Genomic DNA, 22,500 nt, shown 5'->3' with positions numbered 1-22,500 from the left:
ATTTAATAAGATAATTGTGAACAATCTTTACTGTGACAGTGAGTAAAGAGCATTTTTTCCAGGGACTCAACTATGCACCGTTCAGAGTGGATTCGGACCCTGGACCTTCGAATCAGAAGCCGAGTGTCATACCTATATTACTACAAAGCCGCACAAAGACTGAATTTTTGTATACATCATGACAGGCAAGCGGACAAAATTCAACCTGTTTGTGGAATCTGTAAAACATCTACACTTGAGCATTGAAATAAAAGGACCGAATAATGAGGTAATTCTATACAATACCCGGATCACCCTCCCTCCCCCCCACTCTCTCTCTCTCTCTCTCACTCTCTCCCCACCCCCTCTCTCTCTCTCTCTCTCTCTCTCTCTCTCTCTCTCTAAATTCATCTTTTGCACTGAGAACCTTTTTATTTTAAAGCTTTGCTTGTTGCGTTTGAAAAATAAAGAACCAAAAAGAAGACATTTTAAAGCTGTTATAACCATTATTACCTAGGAACTCAGCTCTTTGTTATTATTTTTTTGACCACATGTTAGTGATTAGTTCTCACTGAAATATATCAATCAGACTATAAACGTTAAAGGTTACACACAGTTGCGTGTGTTGGTATGTTTAATCTGGCTGGTGGATTATTTGAATATTGTACTTAAACGCATAGGATCGATACACATTAATATTGTCCACTTCTCCCAGCAACTCAAGTATTTAGTACTTGTCTTTTTCAGTACAATAAAGAGACCATAATCAGTATGCATCCCAGAGGCTCATCCAAGTACTCACATCATAATGTGGCGATTGCTACTTTGGAGGACGAGGCCAAGGCCAAGGTCAGTTGAATCGAATAATATGCTTAATCTAAAAAACCATCGCCTTCCTTACTATGGTAAAATACTCGCTCGATTATAGCACGCTCTCGGGAGAAGCCAAAAAAGCGTGCTAGAATCCGAGCAGTTCGAAATGCGATGCTCATTTGCGGTAACGACTTTTTTTTTTAAATTAAAAAATGAGCTTTTATATAGCACAATATCCACTAAACGAGCTCAGAGCGCTTTACAAAGGTACCCTGACCAACAGCGACACGTCACATATAGAACGAGACAGTGATGCCTGTTAGGCGATATTACACATTTTCTTTCCGACAAAGACAACGCTATTAACGGCCAAGTATTCATGAGTACGGTGAGAGAATGTGAGTAAAGAGCCTTTTCCAAGGACTCAACTATGCGCCGAGCGAGGCTCGAACCCAGGACCTTCCGTGTAGATCAAATTCAGTCATCCAACACCAGCGTACCGTATTGCAGAGCGTGAATGCCAATTGGTGACACTTTGGAAAATTTGCACTGGTGTCCTTGTTATGGTCTGATGAGCTGCTCAAGAGCTAACTCGACTACATTTGTAAAATAAAGATGTGATAAATAAGGCCCCCAGAATTTACTAGTTAATTAAAAACGGAAAAAAAAATTAACGAGTTTGTTTAAGATTATATGAATAGAAAGGTGCAATTTAATTAAATGAGTATTCTTGTAAAGGAATAGTGATCACAGATACACATGAGAATATGATGATATTACGTCACTTTTGCTATCTTGCTGAGATGATAATAATGTTCGATATTGCGTGCGGACTTATGTGGTTCCACTTCCAGTCTGAAAGGACTTTCAATTCTTCCTGTCAGGACTCGGACTTGATAATATCTTGACAGTACTTCAACTGGCAAAGGTGACAAAGAAAGCTCCGGCGTCTTTATGGCGGAAATCAAAATTAGTGGAATGCTCCACAAAGTTCCGATAGTAAGATATAAATTTTAAAAATATAGGTAATATGAGGAGTGGAATAGTGTGGCTGTCTGACGTAAGTTCTCGAGAGAAGTGAGTAATGAAGTTTAAATCAATCAGCTTTTATAATAAGTGGCTATGTGACAAAAGATAGAAAGAAAAGTATTCACTAATTTGAAATGAATTAAAAAAGAAGGCTATTACAGGAATGATAATCTAATATTAGAAAGTAAAGTTTTTCTAGGCCTACCGAACTATAACTGGAATGATATGAACTCTGTTCTTATGTTTGTATTAATAAAATAACACTTTAATAAAATAAATGTGAATCATTGTTATGTGACTTTCCTGTCCGTTATAGAATGGATTATAAAATCACATTAATAGTTTTCAAATGCCTTAACAATTTAGCCCCTCTTTATCTTTCTGAACTAATGATAATAAACATTAAGCCTCAAACCAAAAGCCTTCGGTCGTCACGCGACACCATTCTTTTATATGTATCAAAAAATAAGTTGAAATATTTTGGTGATCGCTCTTTTCAATAGCATGGCCTATAGTCTGGAAAACCCTACCACAACCCATTAGAGAAATCGAGAATATCTCAAACTTTAATATAATGATACGAGAGCCTCATTTCATTCTCATATACAGTAGGACTTGAATTCTAGAGTTATTGATGTCATAAATAAATAATTCCATGATAATATCCATTTCTCTTGACCATTCAATAATTACAGCCAATTTCACCAACTAGCATATTTATTATCATTAGCGAGCGTTTACAGTGATTATATTTTTCAGGTCGAGAATGATAACAGTCATTCAGTTTGTCAATATATTTATCCCTGGAACAAACGATTCCTTATCATAATTATCATGATCATAACCGTCAACGCCACGATAATCATCATCATCATCATCATCATCATCATCAGCATCATCATCATCATCATCATCATCATCATCATCATCATCCTCATCATCATTATCATCATCCTCATCCTCATCATCATCATCATCATCATCATCATCATCATCATCTTCATCATCATTATTATTATTTTCATCATCATCATGATCATCAGCAGCACAACCAACATGATCTTTTGATAATCATCATCATCTAAACCATTGCCATCATAGTTTCAACCAACAACCAACTACCCTAACCACCACCACCACCACCACCACCACCACCACCACCATTACATCCATCAAAACTATGGCCACCACCACCACTAACCAACCAACCTCCACCACCAACAACACCACGAAAACACAAAAACCGACAACCAAAAAGCTGACTAACCAACAAATCTTTCCAAACATTATCAAGGTTGTGGAGGACGGCGAAGGCCACAGTTTCCTACGCCAGAAAAGTTTTGACGAAGGACCTAGCTATCTTGTGATCCCCTTTGACTACCAATGCGTGGGTGAGGGACGGTTCCTAGCTACCTACATCCCCCGGAACGCAGGACTTCATTACGTCACCATCCTGTCTCATGGCAATCACATCCCAGGGAGTCCTTTTGAGGTCAAGGTAGGTCTCTGAAGTCTCCTACAGAATGTACCTTCTGATTTAGCTCTTTCCGGGTACGATATAATTGTATTATTGAACTCTTATGTTTGGAATTCCGAACAAGTTCTCAGTGCAGCTGCACTTTCGGAAAAGGGAATCTGGCGAGCTTTCAGGTTTGAGAGTTTTTGCTAAGATGAGGGTCATTTAAATAGATCGATGTTTAAAGGACGAGTTTTCTGGCGAAATGTTTAGATAAATGTCTTTCCAGACAGAGTACGTCAGTTAACTGGTAAAGCGAGATGAGGCTGATAACAATACTCTTCAAAAGTCGTAACGTCTCTTCCCTCGTATTGACGCATGGTAACTTTGTAACAGGTTCTAAACTATCGGAACAATGGCGGACGCCCGTATGAAAGACATCTCCGGCGAGCATAAAAGTGTATCCCGAGGAGAAAAACATTATAAATCTGATCATGTTTTGACTTTTATACATTCTGATCAATTGACCTGGGGAAAAGTTCGAACCAGCGTAAGAATATAAAGTACCGATTTTCTTTGTTTAGAACCAAGCTGCTCGTTGCTGGCCGGACGTGACATCAAACTATTGAATCCTATTGCAAACTCATGCCTTGGTGTTTCGTCATTGAGAAAGACAACGGAATTTCATACAAATTAAAAACTACATACTCTACAAATAAACGATTGGTGCACAGTGCTCTAAAAGAGCTAATGCAGATATAGAGTAAACAAGTGACGTGCATTGTATTAAACTAGAAATGTGGCTTTCTTTTGACATGTTGGGAGAATGAATAAAGCATTATGAATCGTAGTAAGCATTGTGCATCCGTAAAAACGCTGTCAAATACCCATAAATAATTAATATTATAAAATTTAAATCACCGCTCAATTCAATGAGATTTGATGGGAAACAAAAACCTGCGAAGTCTCAGGGTTGAGAGTTTTGCTAAGATGATGGCCGCTCGATAATTTTGGAAGGAGTTTTCTGGCCAAAATTTTTATTACGTGTTATTTCAGAGTACGGCATATTTGAGAGTATGTGTTTGTGTCCTGTTTAAGTCTCCTGATCTGAAATTAAATATAGTAATCACGACGACCAATATTAATACGACATGTGTCATTTTAGTGTCAAGAACGATTAAGAGGTGTTGTATTTGATCTGTTCAATTGAATGAGTTCTAATGATAAATCCGTACATATCATGTCAAATTGCGAGTAATCCTTATTATAGTGTCCACTCAAATAAAGGGACTGAACCGATGAAAAACACATCGCACTTCCATATCTTGAGTTCTTCATCTTAGATCTCTGATGCTGTCTTGAACTGTAGATACGAGTAATATGCAAATTGACTTGGACATTCATACCTGAGTTGAGTGGGGTAATACGAGTATAGAGCCTTACCCAACGACACCACGCTATTACTGTCACATATCCTACCACTGATCATGTTTAACACCGCTTGACATTTGTGAAAAAATATAATTGAACTTTTATATAGCGCAGTATCCACTAAATGTGCACAAAGCGCAAAAGACAACACACCTTATCACTGAGCAACCACGCTACATCTATCCTTAAAATAACTTGTCTAATTTTGGGAGAATTTACTGGACCGATTGTGACCGTTTTGATGGCTCAAAAAATTTCGTCTTGGTCTAACTTGATTTACACAATGTGTGATCATTTTTTAAAATTTGCCTTTTAATTTCGTAGTTGAGCCACGTCAAAACCCATTCCATGTATTTAATGCCTTCAGAGAAGAGTTGCCAGGATCTCTTGAGCGCATTTACATACTTTATTAATGAGTCGATATTGATTATTGATGGCTTAACTCTCTCCTTTACGATCATTTTCAGTATTTTCCCAAAATGGCAGGCTTACCTAACAGAAAAATTGATTTTTTAAAAACTCAAACAAGCTCTCTACAAAACAACTTTATATTCTTATTAATTAAACAAAGATCATTCTTCAAAGTTTGTGATGTGCAAAATAAGTCTGGATAAGAAAAATGTAGATTGTGTCGTAACAAATATGACGATTATGTTGCAGGTGGTAAGGAGAGGGGTAAAGGATTCATATCAATCTATCTTAATTTCTACGTTAGTATAATAATTAAAATGATTAAGTGCCTTTGCGTTATATTTATCCACAAATTGTAAGGAATTCTCCATTAGTCTACATAAAGTAATTGTGCATCTTCTCCTTCCAGGTGAGCGATTGGGTGAGTTCCTGGAACTTGGTTCCCAAAGGAAGGGTGGTGCCATTCGACATGATCAACAGTTACGTGGACGGGGGCACGAAGGAAGGTGTCAAGAGTCAGGACAAAGTCAGGGTATGACTGTTATATCACTATTCCTATTCCATTATATCTAGGTCATTATATAGATATATACATAGTATCACACACACATATATAGGCCTATATAATAACAAATAATAAAAATGATAATTCGCTCCATTGTTGTTATCAACATGTCGAGCACTCTTTGTACCACATTTGTATCATAACACGATTTTATATATATATATATATATATATATATATATATATATATATATATATATATATATTGTGTGTGTGTGTGTGTGTGTGTTATGTCACCACTTCTATGCCGTTATATCTATTTAGTTCGAGAGAACTGTATTCCTGTTATACCACCATACCTATGCCGCTATATCTAGATCATTAGATCATTAGAGAGGAATGTAGTCCTTCTATATTACTATTCCTACGACTTATTGAATTGAATACTGTCGTGCTGTAATAATACAATTGCATACACGGCCGAATGCAATAATTAAAAAAAAAGAATGGCAATGCAGTGTATCAAATTTTAAACCACTACTTCTGCCATAGAATCTGACAGATTTTGAGATGTGTTTTAGATTTTCAATATGATTATTTGTTGATGATTTGTTTGTGTAACAAAGCTATGATAATATTGTCGTTTCTGTTTCATTAATTTCAGTGTAAGCTGAGTTCTGTGGCGTCTGTATCCAAGCAACTGACCACCATGAGGAGACGAATCTTGAAGAAAGTAATCACTCAAGGGGGAAGAGAAATTATTGTCAAACAGACTGGAGACATTGCTATTAACTCACCAGTTAAGCAAGGTCAGGATGGGATATTTATTGTTGTTTTTATAATGCCTGGAATCTTTGTCGTTCCAAGTTGAGCAAACGACCATCAGTTCATCACCTCACATTTTATCTGGAAAATGTTTAATCTAACGAGTATTATATCGTAAAGTTAGGTAAGATGCCTCTAACTTTGTCATAAGATGATACATCCGAGACTTCAAAGAACATCCATGTAAAAGAAGTTTTGACAAGATGGCCCCTAAAAAAGGGAAATTTAGCCATTAGCATGGTGGAACTGCACAAAATGCTCTATATAGGATATTGATGCTTAGAACAAAATCATAATTTGGTGTCTTCTTGCCATTCCCGCTGGACTAGTCCAGACCTCTCCAGTACTACGTAAATTCGTAGAATTGCGAATTTTTGGCTCCAGCTACAGGACTGCATCTTTGACTCAATAAATCTTGTTGAAAAGGAAAATTGAGTTCTTAGATCCTATTTTCAAGACTTTGAAGTAACCGCGAATCATGGTGATGGCAAATTCTTGATTTGTAAAGCTATTTATAGTGACTTTTCATTTGTTTCTCTTGGAAACTACGAAATTTTAAAATTTCACGTGGAGAGCTCTGGATGAGTCGGTCAGGTGATGCCATGCCATTCTTATTTTCGTGTTCAGATTGCGTTTCTGATTGCTGATTGGTTCGATATGCTCTTTAGATCTTTTCTGGAAATTCTGTCAGGCCACATGATGAAAAGCAAACCAAAAAACAAAACAAAAAACAAACGAACAAACAAACAAAACAAAACAAAAAAGAAAAGAAAAGAAAAAGAAAAACCTAAAGATTTTATTATTTTGATAAAGTCAATCATCCGGATTTAAAGACCATTAAAGTCATCAATGAGCAAATGTTGAGTGAAAATATGGAAGCAAAACGCTGACCCTTGTGCCTTAATTTTGGATAAAGCACATAACATACGTTAAGTATTCGTTAGTTACGTGCGGCGATGTGGTCTTGTGGTAAGATACTCGTCTTCGGATCGGAAGGTCCTAGGTTCGAGTCCCGATTTGGGAGGCTCATATTTGAGTCCTTAGAAAAGGCTCTTAACTCACATTCTCTCACCGGTCTCGGGTATAAATTGCCTACCTGGCTACGTTGCCCCTGTCGGAAAAAAATGTAACATCCATTGCTAAACAGGCGTCATGTCTCGCCCTACATGTTAAGTGTTGCTGTTGGCTAGGGACCTCTTGTAAAAGACTTTGAGCACGTTTAGTGGATATTGCGCAAGCTGTATAAATTCTCATTTTTATTTCACTCAACTTACATGAGACATATATTACAATGCTAGTGGTTTGTATGTTTTGAGTTATTTCTTCATGTCTGGAAGCTTTTTGTTTATTACTTATCAGTTGTAAATGCAACATCATGTCTTTTTCTAATTATTTCTTTTCATTCTCAGAAACAAATAGCTGTTATCAATTGCAAGGAAAATGTCCTTCAATTCCATCCACTGTTAATGAGAAATGTAAAGGCAATGGGGAAATAGGAGACAGTGGAGATTTGGTACATCCTATCCATACCTTCCCTGCTGACCAGTACAGTCTCACTGAATCGCAGAATGCAACCAAGACAGCAACAGCTACTCATTCAAATGGCGCTGTATCACCGTTACCCCTAGCGACCTCAACAAATGTATCAGACATGATGAGAAGGAGCGATGAGAATAATCTGATTGACGATTTAAAAAATATCAAGATGGACGTGAGTGATAAATGGAAAATGGCTGCCCTGAAAGTGTCCATTAATGAAATGACAACGAAATGTGAAGATGAAGTAGAAGTAAACAACGGTTTGGAAAACTTGAACTCTATGGAAAAGCAACATTGTATTAATAATTCTAGCCCTCACAACATACTTATAAAAATATCACAATGCAGCACCAGAGAATCCTTTGATAGTCCGAATAAGGTGACTATCAAAGAGTCTTTAAACAAAGAATTCGTGAAAAACGAGGGACATTCTTTACAAAATGTTGACAGGTCAACAACCGCAAACACTGACGAACCATCCAACTGTAAAGTAGTTAGTGACAATGTGCTTAACTTTACAGATACGAAAGAACCAGAATCGCCATGTCATGATTTTTCTCAATCAAAACCCCATGAACAAGACATTAGACAAAGATTGGTCTCTGAGTCTCATGAATCTCAACCGACGTTTCAAAGATGGTCTTTTTTACGTGAAAATTACTTGAATTATTTACAAAATGTAAAGAATCAGAAAACTGTTGATGATGATAAGGAACAATCGTGTCCAACATGCAACAAAACGTTGCCTGGCGCTTGCACCTGCTGTGTAGATTCTGGAAACGAAAGCAATACATATTTTGAAGAAGAAACAGACGGGGAAGAATCTTTAATTTTCGGTTTCGATGTCGGCGACGTCACAGAAAGCAGTATTGACTCTATGGGCCTGTTTCAAAATTATTTTAATTGTCAGATAAACAGCCACCCAGGTCAAACGGAATTCATGGATGATCAAAAGAGAGGTTCACCTGAAAATGAAACTCATTTGATTGGAAATGAAAATGACCGACAACAACGCTCTTTAATTTCGTTTCGGAAAGAGCGTGGCACTTCCGGTCAAGACGTCAGCTCTGATTTGATTTCTGATGTAGATATCGACTTTCTTGACGGCGATTGTTGGAAAACTCTACGTAAGGCCCACTCTTTTTCACACGACTTCAATTTGAATGGAAAGAAAAGACCATTGATTTCGCATACGCAAAGCCAATCTTTCGATAATGTGATGCATGGTTCAACGGCTGGAAACCATAATCACTTCTTGTATGATAACCAAAACACAAAAAGAGTGAATCGAGAAATAGAAAGACAAGATGAGAATATCGAACAAGATGTCAGTACATCACATACAACGCCCGCCGAAGCAAGCAAAGTTAGTATTTACAAAAACAGTAAAATGGTGAAATCGATTTTTTATATCAAAGCAAAATTAAATGACCAGTCATTTAGATCATACTCTTTGCCTGAGCAGTCAGAAATGAACGATGATGAATCTAAACAGGAAGGAGTTCATAATTCTGAACAAGGGATTAAACCAGATCGATTTGCTCATGTGAAAAGAGCTTGGAAAAGTTTTGACGATGATATTCTAAATCTTTTGAACGACAACAAAGATTATATAGAGTTAAATAGAGGAGGCCAAAACCAACTACCGGAAAAGATATGCGCTGAAATTAGTTTGAAGGAAGTGGATAAAAGCGATCGGGTTTGTAGTTTGGGTGATCTAGAGGATGTTGATGAAATCGAAGAGATTTTAGAAGTTGTGATTGAGAATGACGTGCTACACGATGGGTTTGCTACTGAAAATGAAGACGATGAATCACTCCTACCAACGACGCCGACAAGCATTCGGATTGAAAGTGGCCTGTCGTCAATGAGGAATTCCCCACAAAAGATACTAGGTGAAGCCGCGCCTTGCGTAGACTGTTTGGTAACCATTCGTGACAGACTGAAAGAATCAGGCTTATCTCCCTCGTCGATTGAAATGAACAAATCGGACAATAGTGATTGGTCAGATGATTTTATTCCTGAATTTGATTCGAGACAACAGACCCGCAAACGAAGAAACAGGTCTCCTCATATCACGGACCTGCCCAAATTCCCTAGCACTAAATCCCCAGAAATAAGCACAGCAGCAACGCTCAGCCCCTCGTTTAATTTGCCATCTAATAATTTTGTTACTTTGTCTAACGCCCAATACCGGCTGAACGATTATCATCAGGGATTTGGTTACAATGTAAATTCTGGCAATCACAAACCAACTCGAAAACCGAGCTCGAATGAAGATTCTGACATTTTTACCGAGGACAGTTCTATCTCTGACTCTGTAAGCGGGGAGGATGCTTTTGTTTTTGAAATGTCAAATTTCCATTTCGAGAACGTTATCAACAAAAATGCAACAAAACATGGATTTTTAAAGAAGCCTAGCACAATCACGATAAAGCCCATGGCTGTAACACCAGAACCATCTTCATTACAGTCGAAATCTAAGTTGTCGCTTGAAGGGGAAAGAAAATTAAATGGTAAAATTGCCAAAGAATCTCCTCGACATACAAACGATCTCAAATCGACAGATTTAGATTATCACTCAAAGCAAAGAAAAAAACCTGTCAAAATGGAAGAGGTTTTGAATAATGCACATATTCCCGACAGTGACTGGCGTGTTTGTCACTGTAAGTGTCAGAAAATGAGATTAAACGACGATAGTTGTTACATACCACAGAAACAATGTTGCGTTAGAAACCCCCACTGGTCCACACGACGCCCCAATGTTATGGCTCAATTTCAATCAGATGAAAATACAATAGGATTAATTCCTTATATCGAAAAAGAAATTATACCAACGAAATATAAAGATCTAACCGTAATGAACGATACCATTAACCCACAACGGCATTCGTTTTATCAAAAAGATTTTCACTGGGACTTGCAAAATGAAAACGAACCTTTTGTTGAGAAGACTCTGACACCAACGAAGTATCGTAAAAAACACCAGGGCGCAAACGTGTCATCAGCCAGAGCAGGTTATAACGAAACGAACAAGAACAAATTCGATAGTATTTTGCAAAGCCAGGCGATGCCAAAACCGCACATGAATACCAGTACAAGAACCAATGATACCTTCGATTCAAATACCAAATCAGCTTATCCAAGTTTGTATAAAGATAATTTGAAGGGCGGTGCAGACAATATGTCAAATTTTACGGAGATTGGCGAGTCTATTTGGGACTCTGTATACATAAACAACGATATGGAAGATCACGGCTTTATAAAATTTGTCTATGAAATGATGATGAAAGGAGATGGAGATCAATTTACAAAAGATCCAAGACTTCTTGGTACAACAAGAACTGATTATAATGATCCAGTAGCTATGTGCCAGGAGCCAAATGTACAGTCAAATAGGACAGATAGTCAAAGGATGTCTGGAGAAAATGAATATAATGGTAGTACAAACATGGAGGGGCTGTACAGACTATGTCGACGCCGAATTCCTCAATACTGAACCATTATGCTATTTCAAACTTACAAATTATATGAGTTTACAGTAACAATACTGATTTATGTTTGTTACATTATTTGTATGAAAGAGAGACAAGGAATGATTTCAATTTCACTAACGATTTATCAAGAAATATAAGCTAACAGTCTTGACCAATCCATTCCTGTCGTCGTAATTTGCCATCGCAGCAACTTCTTTTAAGTCTCAGTTTTGAGAGGATAGTCGCAGCACAATATTTTTATCCGGTTGATATATTTTTTTCATTCTTTCCAGACATTTCGACTGCTGATATTTGTTCTAATATCATCTATCCATTAGAATCTTAAAGACTATTGTTTGTCATATACGTTTCTGTCATATGGGAGAGAGCTAATAAGAAACAAAGAATCGAAACAAATAAATAGTATGTCTCCTTTATATCGATCTATTCGGATATAGAATACATATCTATAGTAACAAGATTTATTCAATGTTGGTTAGTGATCTTGTGCCTGAAGTATAAAATAGGTATGATTTAACCGATGAATTGTATAGTTTCATTCGATTTTTCACTTTGGTTCTGTTTTTTACTGCGCCACACATGGGAAAACTTATTAAGGGCTGCTCTCGAAAAATGATTTCGGTGTAAAAATGACTTCTTTGCTGCGAAGCAAAGATCCAACTGTCTTGGATGTTTTCCATTCATCATTATCTTTGCTGATTGTTATCAACTTGGTCTTGTCTACATTGACTTTAGGATTTGGGAGTTGATGCTTAGATCTTGATAGTTTTTGTTAATGGAGTCAATGTCAACAGCATATTTTTAGGATGGGAGTGTTAATATCTCATCTAATTCATGTTGTTCAGTGAATCTTACGTCTCTTACGGCGTGTTCCAGATATATATAGAAAAAATGAAGAAAATATAATAGACTCTTTTCATAGAAATCTATTATTAAAACGTGTACTGGGGATGCACTATCTTACAAAGATATCAAACAAAATTGATATGAAAAGTGTAATGAAAAACCCTTGCCGATTCAAACTCTTGAGCTAATGTGGAAACTTTTCGGACATATTCCACGTCGTAAACCTGAAATTCCCGCCAATAAAGCGATGATCCACTATTTTCCTGGCCAAAACAAACGAGCTTGGTAGGTGACGACCAACAATAACCTCTAACTATCGATAACGATTTGAAACAACTCAACTCAGATTAACATCGCTGGTAGAGCTATCAAACATCAGAGAAAAGGCACAAGACAGATAATTAGAGAATCTTCACAATAAAAAAAACACTGAGGAACGGCCGAAGTTGCGAAGTCGGATGACATCGAAAGCGGACGGCTTTAAATCAGTAAGTCAGTAACAAGAAATTTCGGTGGAGCTGAAGCAGAAAGACTTCAGAGAACGACCATCCTCAAACAATTCTTAGTTGGACAACACCTAGGTCATGACTCCCATGTTTATTTCTACTTTTATATATATTAACTTTTATTTTTGTAAAGTGGAGTTGAACTCGGGACCTCTGGATCAGGATTTTATTATAATTTAATGTTTTTGTGCATGTTCTTATCCACTACACCATCGGTGCCGTGATGAAATGTCATTGTTATATTTCATATATACTTTATCGGGCATCGCTAAGAAAAATTGAGAAGGTAAAATATTGAATGCGCATATTATTTATTTTATCCTAGAGAATAAAAGACAAACAGGCAGACAGAAAGACAGACAGACACACACACACACACACACACACAAACACACACACACGCACACACAGAAAGAGAGATAGAGAGAGAAAAGAGAGACACAGAGAGATACAGAGACAGAGAGAGAGAGAGAGAGAGAGAGAGAGAGAGAGATAGAAAGGGGTGGGGGGGGGGGGGGAGGCTAATAAGGGCATAAAACTACAAGTCATCAACTACAAGTGCTACTACTACTACTATTTCGTAGTAATGCTGTATTGTTTTGTTTTTGAAAAATTCATAATAATATTGTTTTATATATATATACGTTCCCCTTTCTCCACCACTATCGCCTCATAACCGTGTTTTGTCTATACAGTTGTTTTTTTTTACCAAAGATAGTTATGAGGAATTAAACTTTACTTGTGCCTTTCTGAATCATTTTGCATTGTTTTTTTTTTGTTTTTTTTTTGTTTGATTGATTGTTTGGTTTAAGTTTAATTTTCATAACCCCAAAACACGAGGAGACGAATAGAAATTATGAACTAAGCTAGAATGCCATTTAGAAAGACTTTTTATTTTGTTTACATCCATTGCTACCTCTTCTTACTCTTTGTTGACTTTATTTAAGAATGGACAGTGTGGCTCTGCTTCGTACCCGAAAGCTACTGAGTTCGACTACCCGCCGCGTTGTGTGGCGTTGAGCAAGTCACCTAGCCTTTGCTCATTTTGCGGCGCTGCACTGCGGCTGACGCCTGGGTTATTCCAGTCTTTCTTTGGAATAGATTCCCTTAGTGATGATTAAACGGAATTCATTATTATTTTTTTTTACCATCACCCCAAAATATACAAGAGTTTAGGAAGTCTATGGAGGAATAAATACGTTTTTTTCCAAGCCAACAGCAACAGTAAACATGAAGGAGGAAACAATATGATTCATGCAAGGCGCTATTTTACTATTTTTGAAAAAAAAAAGAACATTTGTATAGCGCAATATCCACTAGTAGTAGTAGTAGTAATAGTAGTAGTAGTAATAGTAGTAGTAGTAGAAGAAGTAGTAGTAGTAGTGGTGGTAGTAGTAGTAGTAGTAGTAGTAGTAGTAGTAGTAGTAGTAGTAGTAGTAGAGTAGTAGTAGTGGTAGTAGTAGTATAGTAGTAGTAGTAGTAGTAGTAGTAGTTGTAGTAGTAGTAGTAGTAGTAGTAGTAGTAGTAGTAGTAGTAGTAGTAGTAGTAGTAGTAGTAGTAGTAGTAGTAGTAGTGTAGTAGGAGTAGTAGTAGTAGTAGTAGTAGTAGTAGTAGTAGTAGTAGTAGCAGTAGTAGTAGTGGTAGTAGTAGTAAGTAGTAGTAGTAGTAGTAGTAGTAGTAGTAGTAGTATTAGTAGTAGTAGTAGTAGTAGTAGTAGTAGTAGTAGTAGTAGTAGTAGTAGTAGTAGTAGTAGTAGTAGTAGTAGTAGTAGTAGTAAGCCTCGCAGTCCGAATGACGCTTGCTAAGAATTGTGTGATTCAGTCATAGTCGATGAGTATAGCTACTCTCTCCATCCATGTTGTTAATTGTTTCCATCGGTCACGGTCCTGGGCCAGAGTTTTGAGCTGTCAAGATATTGTTGTGACTTTAGTACGGAAGGCAATGCAATATTTCTTAGTTCTTCAGGGATTAATTGGGCCTCATCTGAATCCAGAAATTTCTGATATTTAGATATATGATATATCCACTAAACGTTCTTAAATCACTTTACAAAAGCCAACTGCAATAGCTAACATAGGCGTTGTTACCATTGTTAATTGACAGAGACAACGCTGTTAAAGGCCAGGTATTCATTTTATAACTGAGTTGAGTGAGATAATATTGATGAAAGCCTTCTCCGAGGAATCGACTATGCACCGCTCAGAGCGGGACTCGAACGCTGGACCGTCCAGTTCGAAGGCGAGTACCATATCACTAAACCACATAGCCGTACATTATATTTTCTTTTTTTTTCGAAAGAGAGAAAGAAGGCTGTTACCAGTAAGGTATTCATATTATACCAACCTGATAACAGTGAGAGAATGTGAATAAGAGCCTTTTCCAAGGACTCAACATTGGGCTTGCTACACTGTCTTGAACTAGGAGCCTATAGAGAGTAATACCACAAAACTACCAGTTACACACTGTTTTGTGTGTGTTGGTGCGATGTTGTAAGTATTTTACCTAAAAACACATCATCAATTGAAATGTGTACATACACTCATTTATATTAAGTCACGAACCTTCCTTCTCTCTCTCTCTCTCTCTCTCTCTCTCTCTCTCTCTCTCTCTCTCTCTCTCTCTCGCGTTGTAGGAGAATATAATAGTGGGGACCGTTAGGACCAAATATCATAAGAATTGTGCAAATGCTGGTAAAAGCATGAAACTTTGCATAATGAAACTTCTTATAACAAAGAATGATTTTTGATATAGAACCACTCTGAGAGAGTTTCTGGTTAAACACAAGAGCTCGCTGAAAAACGGAAAAATTGTGGTATAAAATAAAATGGGCAACTAAAGTATTGAGAACGCCGTATTGTTTACATTTCTGTTCGCTGCGCTTTGCGAATCGGACAAACTACTTTATTTTTTGTCACACACCTCTTCTAGATCTATTATTATTGTTTAGCTTAAGGAATTATTCCATTTTCATGAAAAATGAACTTGATAAGGTAGAATAAGGTGAAAACATCTCCCGTTCGAATGATATTCTTTTGCTGTTATGACTAAGGCTCAGCAGACCGAGTTTTCCGCATTACTTACAGATATTAACAAGTTGGGGCTGCCAAATTTATATTTAGAGACTGCCAAATATGACGACTTGCACAAAATCACTTTTTGTGCCACTTTGTCTCCGATCGATTATGTTGCTAATGTGAAATAAAAAGATACCGTGAACATTCAAGTTCATAAACATTCTTTACCTTATACCATGATATCATATTGTATGTTTCCACTGATATTTATATGGCATTCCTCCTACATTGCAAGACACAGATGAAAATAAATTCATCAACTGTCATTCATTCTGAATTTTACTTTACGTAATTTCTACTTTAGTACTCCAACATACAGCAAAATACGACTTTTCACTTGTAAGCCTAGCATTTATTCTGTCAAATTGGCCATCTGGCAATCATCGGTATGCGGTCGCAATATGTGTGATCGCTCGTGTCGGCGGCAAATGTGTAGAAAGCGGTGACAGTGATCGTTAGTCACCTTTTATAAACCGATAATGATGGTACACTAATAAGTAACAAACATATGATGTCAAAAATCTGGTTCCAACTCATTGCAAGTGTAAATCCAGTCTTTCGGAGAACTGGATAATACCTTGTGTAATTGATATTATGGTTTCATAGTGACGTCATCTAATTTTCTAGTTTAAATATATGCTGGTCGTCATTAAAGATCATCTATCCTCGTTCTTTTACACCCCATAACCATAATAATCTTCCTATACATCCTGCTACTAAAATAAATATGCCACCTTATGATTCAATATGTAACCTAATCATTATTAGTCCTCCGAAGGACTGGTTACATACACATTTCCAAGGAGTTTGGAACTGGAAGGGCTAAAGGTGTGACGTCACAACTTCTCTGCCCTATTACTACTAAAGTTTAAGACGTGTAGTGATAAGAATTATGCCGTGCAAATCGGTTGTATTCATTTGTTTCGAGCTACTTTTTGACAGAGTAATATACTTTATCGAGGTCTGCATTTACTCCAAAATCAACTGATACTGATACAATCATTATTAAACTATGGTTATGAATTTTTGTCCGATGACAGACAAAGAATGCCAATCATGGAAGGTGTACTAGATTATTGCAGAGATTGTCACAATGGCAAAACAAATTTTCAATGAAATGATTGATCAAACTAAATGCGCCATATGCCAAAATGATAGCCAGGAACATTTGGAGTGCCCTACCAAAACTATCTCTATAGTTCTCTCTATTAAGACGTGCTATTTAGGGTTACAAAACAGTTGAAGCAACAACAGATGAATTTTTGTGATGCACCTTGCCGAGGAATAAGGGTTTTAAGTTTTCTTCGTGGGTGAAGGTTCTGGCACTGCTTCTACTCTCACACACCATGCCTTAGTGTGGCATAATGGAGAGAAAGATAAAGTGAGTAAATGTGACGCTTAAGGAAACAACACAAAACAAACATATGCCATGTCGGGCCTAAACTTCCATGATGAATACACGGCAATAGCGCCAGCAGCAGTGATAGAAAAATATATACTGAGCCCAGCAGGCGCTTATCTGACGTGCAGTTCCTTTCCTGTAGCTGAACTCAAAAGCTGCACGGGATTTAGACAATGGAGCTTAATGAGGAAATAAAACTGGTTGCGGAAAGAATTGCGGATGCAGTCCTACAATCCAAATTGATGTAAGTGCCGGAGGCATATACACAATACCACGGCAATTGGTTTCTTGCCTTTTTTCTCATTGTGAGAAGAGTCTTCAAGACGGAAGCTGGGACATGAATCGGGTCAATTCGAAAATATCTAGGAAAAAGAATATCTGGAAAGCAACCTGGGATTTATAAATTGTCAGAGATTGGGACATTTTACATGGCTTCTAGCTGTTTAATTGAATAAATGAGAGTAAAAAAGGTCATACAAACAGGTTGTATTAACAATTTTTTATTCCTGTGAATCTTCTAAAGGAGGGGATATTCCTTTATTTTTAAAGAGGATATTTCTAGATTATTTAACTCAACAGTGTGGGAACGGGGTGCTATAAATATAATGGCTACTCTAAATAAGACAAGATTGAACACCAAACATAACCCTTTGAATGCAGTTTTGGAGCCATGTAAGACTCCATGCTCATCTCTCTCATGCTCAAATGACTATTGTGAGTAGCTATATTGATGGTGATGTCATTGTTAGTCCTGATGAATATATACCGCTCAGTCAACTCATGTTAAATTAATTAGAAAGAACAATGCCAGATAAGTCATTGGAGACAAAGCAAAACGTGATATCACAAAGCTAAAATTACCATTACCACTGTGTAGTAGAGTAAAGGTGTATGCTTTAACCTATTCAAAAGGTGTAGTCATCACTTCACATACATTGGTCATTTCCATTTCCTCCCACTGAGTAATTGATCTGTCAACTGATATTGCCAACTCAAGTTTGTTCTAAAATTGAAAATGAATAACTTGTTTGTCTGATTTCACTTAAAAACAACAGCCAGTGACAATCCTTCTTCCACTACATCACAGGATAGTTTTCAGGTATGTATTTCTTCCAGCATCCCACCAAAGAGAATCTTGAGACAGTAAGATATTATTTTCCCATTCTCCATACAACACATTGATTGTATAATAGTTGCCCCATGCATTTTTGGACGTGTATGAGTTCTCAGTAACACGATGAAGCATAATTTGCCCAACCTGTTGCTTGCTGATTCCACCAGCTTTGAATCAAACAAAAGCAAAAAGAAATGCAATATGGATCCAACAACCTCACATTCTCAGCTTTCAATGCCAGATTAGTGGACAATGTGTCTTTGATCATATCCCATGTTAGACTACAACATGGTTACAGAAGGCAATTCACAGTCTCGATCCTAAACAAGTGCCTGACACAAGTGCCTTCTCCACTCACTTTTTCCGATCCTAAACAAGCACATGAGATAAAAGTTGACCAATCGTTTTTTAAAATCGAAAAGCACATCCTAGATGGGAATGGTCGAACACTAACTCAAAACACTTTGCTAAATATCATTCAACCATTTTGACCAATCAATATTGAATTTCTTTGAGTTAAGTGTTCGGCCTTTAAACAATAGACGGAGATGATGAAGGTCAGCTTGCTTGATCGATTTTGTTTGAAAATATGATTTTATTATATTTTGTTCATGTTGGCTTTTTTGTATTGAGTGAATGTATTATCTACCAAATTCAGCCCATTGATTAGTGGTCAAAGAATAAATACAAAGACCTGTCCACAAGAGACTGGTATTTCAGTGTTGTGTCATGTTCTGTTATGAATCGTGTGCTTTTGTGAATTTTGTTCACTTGTAGAAACCATCGTGCCCTAAACAATCTTGTTTACAGGAGCTTTGGCTTTGGAGTGCCTGTCACAAACTCAGGAAAATCTGGAGTTCAAACCTACAGAGGGAAATAAAGAAGAGACTGTTCCTGGCAACGGTAGAGTCAGTGCTTCTATATGTAGCAGCGACATGGACTCTAACAAAAGCCGCTAAGAAGCCACTGGACGGCTGCTACACCCGTATGCTGCGGATGGTCTTCAACATAAGCTGAAAAGAGCACATATCAAATGAAAAGCTCTACAGTGACCTCCCCCCAGTGACTTCGAAGATACAAAAGAAAGACTGAGACTTGTGGGGAACTGCTGGAGACACAGGGAGGAGATTGCAAGCAGTCTTGTGCTATGAGAACCACCTGAGAGATTCAGAAACAGAGGCAGGCAGAAAAAAAACATACATTGACTGCCTGCTAGATGACACATGAATGGACAACATCCGGGAGCTGCGTACCCTTATGGAGGACAGGACAGTATGGCGAAGACTTGTGGCTCATGTTGGGCGCTCCAAGGGGCGGCCTAAGTAAGTAAGTAAGTACATGAGCGTTGTACTAATAATAGAGTTCAATGCATTGGATATAATCAAGGGACAGAACCTGTGACAAATGCATATCCCAAATACACATTTTAACAAGCACAACTAATAATCTGGGATATGCTGACGTCTTATGAAAAAAGTAGTAAGCAATTGCTATTGTCAGGATAACAAAATAGAAACCGAATTAAACTCCGGCTCCATTATCCCTAAATATCATGGCTCATGATGACAACTACTTATCTAGTGGTCAGATGGTCAATAATGGGTGGTCAATTGGTCATTTAGTGGCATTATACATATTAAATAGGGAATTTCCATGTGTGAGTTATTATTATTGACCTGCTGTCGAGCTTACGTATGTCATTGTGATTATCAACTTGACTATCATATTTATGTGATTTAGGAAGAATGGTCATCTGGTCAGCAATTGGTCATTTGGTCAATAAACTATAATAACCCTACGATTCACAATAAAAGGCAATGCTTCCGGAATTTCAACATTAATCTTATTTTCATTTGCAAATAATGTTACTTTGAAATATCTACAAACAATAATGATTTTATGATTGTTATTGAATGGTCATTTATTGGTCAGTAATATGGTCAGTTTGAATAATTTGCCCAATTGTGGCATCTACTTTATACTGCAGTGCTGAACATACTTCGAATTCCATGATAAGAATTTGTATTTTAACTACAAAAAGGTTGTCACTCATTCTGTTTTTATCAATGGTCATTTTGGTCATTTCGTGGTCAATTCAGAGCTGAACTGTAATAGGAATGTGTTAATTTGTCTCTTATCTAAAGCGAACGACAAATCCTTAAACGCATTTTGCCTTCAATTAAATTTTGAATTATTTATTGTCGCCGATGTGTCTATTTTATATAGCAATTAGAGGGTTTTAATGAGTGGTCAGTTGGTGGTCATTCCGCTCTCGGGAGAATCCAAAAGGCGTGCTAGAATCCGAGCGTGCCGAAATCCGATTCTCATGGGCGGCAACATCTCATTATATAATATTTATATATAAAAATTCGATCACCCAACTCCAGCCTGTCGTATTGCAGAGTGCGGGAATTCGGAGTGCAAGAATACTGCAGTTGAAAGGCTTTCTTTTCTTCTGAAAATTAGCTGGCTTGATTCACGGTCTTGGCAGCTCTATTTCTATTATATGGGATTCACCTTACCTGCATACGTTTTTCTATTACGGTAGGATAGAGCGGGCCGCCGTGTTTGCTTTCTTCTAAAAAAAAAAAAGAATAGAGATGACAAGATGGAAAAGTTTTAAAAAATTAACAAAGAATTGTTTAGGCTCGCAACCTTCTCCAGCCAAATACAAAAACGAAATGAACGGTAAGACAATATGCTAAATCTTGAACGATTACAGAGTTTGATTCTAGAATGAAGGAAGAATATTGTGTTAGTTTTTGATTATCTATTCTCTAAATCCCGCAAAATAAATGAATTAAATCTGGCAATGAAATTTTGATAAAAATTTTAAAATTTTATTTAGATTAATTGATTTCATCTGGGCCATTGACTTGATTCATTTCTTTATTTAAAAACGGTGTAATTAATTTGATTTTTTTTCTTTTGATTTCTCATCTTACACTGCAGAGTGAAGTCACAACAACCATGACATTGTGTATTGTGTGAGAGGCGCTCTGAAATAACACTAACACCAATTTAGTCACGCCCCAGCATTGTTATGCAGCATTGAATATAACAAGTAACAATAATCGATTATTGGTAATATCGACAACAAAAATAATGGAACGCACCAAGTCACCGTCACTTTAAAAATGGAAATATACAGTTCACTCAAATCCTTACATCTTCTATCTGACAAAGCAACAGAAAACAGTTTTAATTATAACGCAAGCGTGTCGTCAACTGTTGACAGTCTGTTACTATAAACTCTTGAGAGATCGGATCATCTTTTATCAAAAACAGACCAAAACGAACAAATAAAACAAAACAAAAGCAATGACCACAAAATTAGAACAAACAAAACCTAAAAATAAATAAACATTATAATAACATCAATCAAATCAATGTTCATATAATCTTATCGGACTTGGAATAATGGATTTTTTCACCATTAGGATTTTTCTCTTCATATTTATAAAATCTTCGTGTCATTCTTTGAGCATTTCTCCGTTCACTCATGGTGTGTTATGTGACGTTACAGATAAATTAAGCATTGGATGTTCCCACAATGCAACAACCCACCTTGGCAATCATAGCATCGTGGAGTGTGTGGCATTTTGTGTGTCAAATTCTTCCTGTATTGGAGCGAGTCTTGATGAATATCATCAATGTTTCCTACATTACAAATGCCCAGAACTACCGTCGTGCTTGGTAGAAAACAAAAATCACCGATACATGAGGAAATACTGTATTCATGGAACCTGGAATTCGGTGAGTCATTCTTGTGACTGCCTTGATTTTACCTTTGGTGAAAGATGCAATCAATTCTTAAAAACGTGCAAGAACTTGCTTACTCCCGATCACGTTTTTGGTGATCACAAAATGTTAATAGATACTAATGGAGACGTTGAAAATCCAATCCCCATTTATTGCCATACCAAAAAACCTCATTCCGCAGATGTTGTCTTGTTGCGAAACGAGGGCAAATTTAACTTCAACAGATCATGGGAAGAGTATAAATATGGATTTTATATTGATGCAAATAACCTTTGGACAGGCCTGGAAGCGTGGCATCACCTGACGGTTTC

The 22,500-nt window shown here is 37.0% G+C and overlaps 2 protein-coding genes across 2 annotated transcripts in view; both read left to right on the top strand.

Moving 5' to 3' along the window:
- LOC144967904 (uncharacterized) overlaps positions 1–13,298 on the top strand; it is a 36,467-nt gene extending 23,169 nt beyond the window's left edge. Inside the window, exons 7-12 of the mRNA XM_078905662.1 lie at positions 186–268; positions 727–828; positions 3,116–3,319; positions 5,529–5,651; positions 6,289–6,433; positions 7,859–13,298. Coding sequence (XP_078761788.1) covers positions 186–268; positions 727–828; positions 3,116–3,319; positions 5,529–5,651; positions 6,289–6,433; positions 7,859–11,487 — 4,286 coding nt within the window. The 3' untranslated portion in view covers positions 11,488–13,298. The remainder of the gene's footprint in view (positions 1–185; positions 269–726; positions 829–3,115; positions 3,320–5,528; positions 5,652–6,288; positions 6,434–7,858) is intronic.
- An 8,285-nt stretch (positions 13,299–21,583) lies between these two features.
- LOC144969568 (tenascin-R-like) overlaps positions 21,584–22,500 on the top strand; it is a 2,694-nt gene continuing 1,777 nt past the window's right edge. The window contains exon 1 of the mRNA XM_078908712.1: positions 21,584–22,500. This exon is cut by the window's right edge and continues 1,777 nt beyond it. Coding sequence (XP_078764838.1) covers positions 21,848–22,500 — 653 coding nt within the window. The 5' untranslated portion in view covers positions 21,584–21,847.

The sequence above is a fragment of the Berghia stephanieae genome, chromosome 3 (assembly GCF_034508935.2).
Source record: "Berghia stephanieae isolate SIO BIC M18660-M18661 chromosome 3, UCSD_Bste_1.3, whole genome shotgun sequence".
Taxonomy (NCBI): Eukaryota; Metazoa; Mollusca; class Gastropoda; order Nudibranchia; family Aeolidiidae; genus Berghia; species Berghia stephanieae.
Note: the sequence above shows the minus strand (reverse complement) of the source record. Positions and strands in the feature narration are given on the sequence as shown.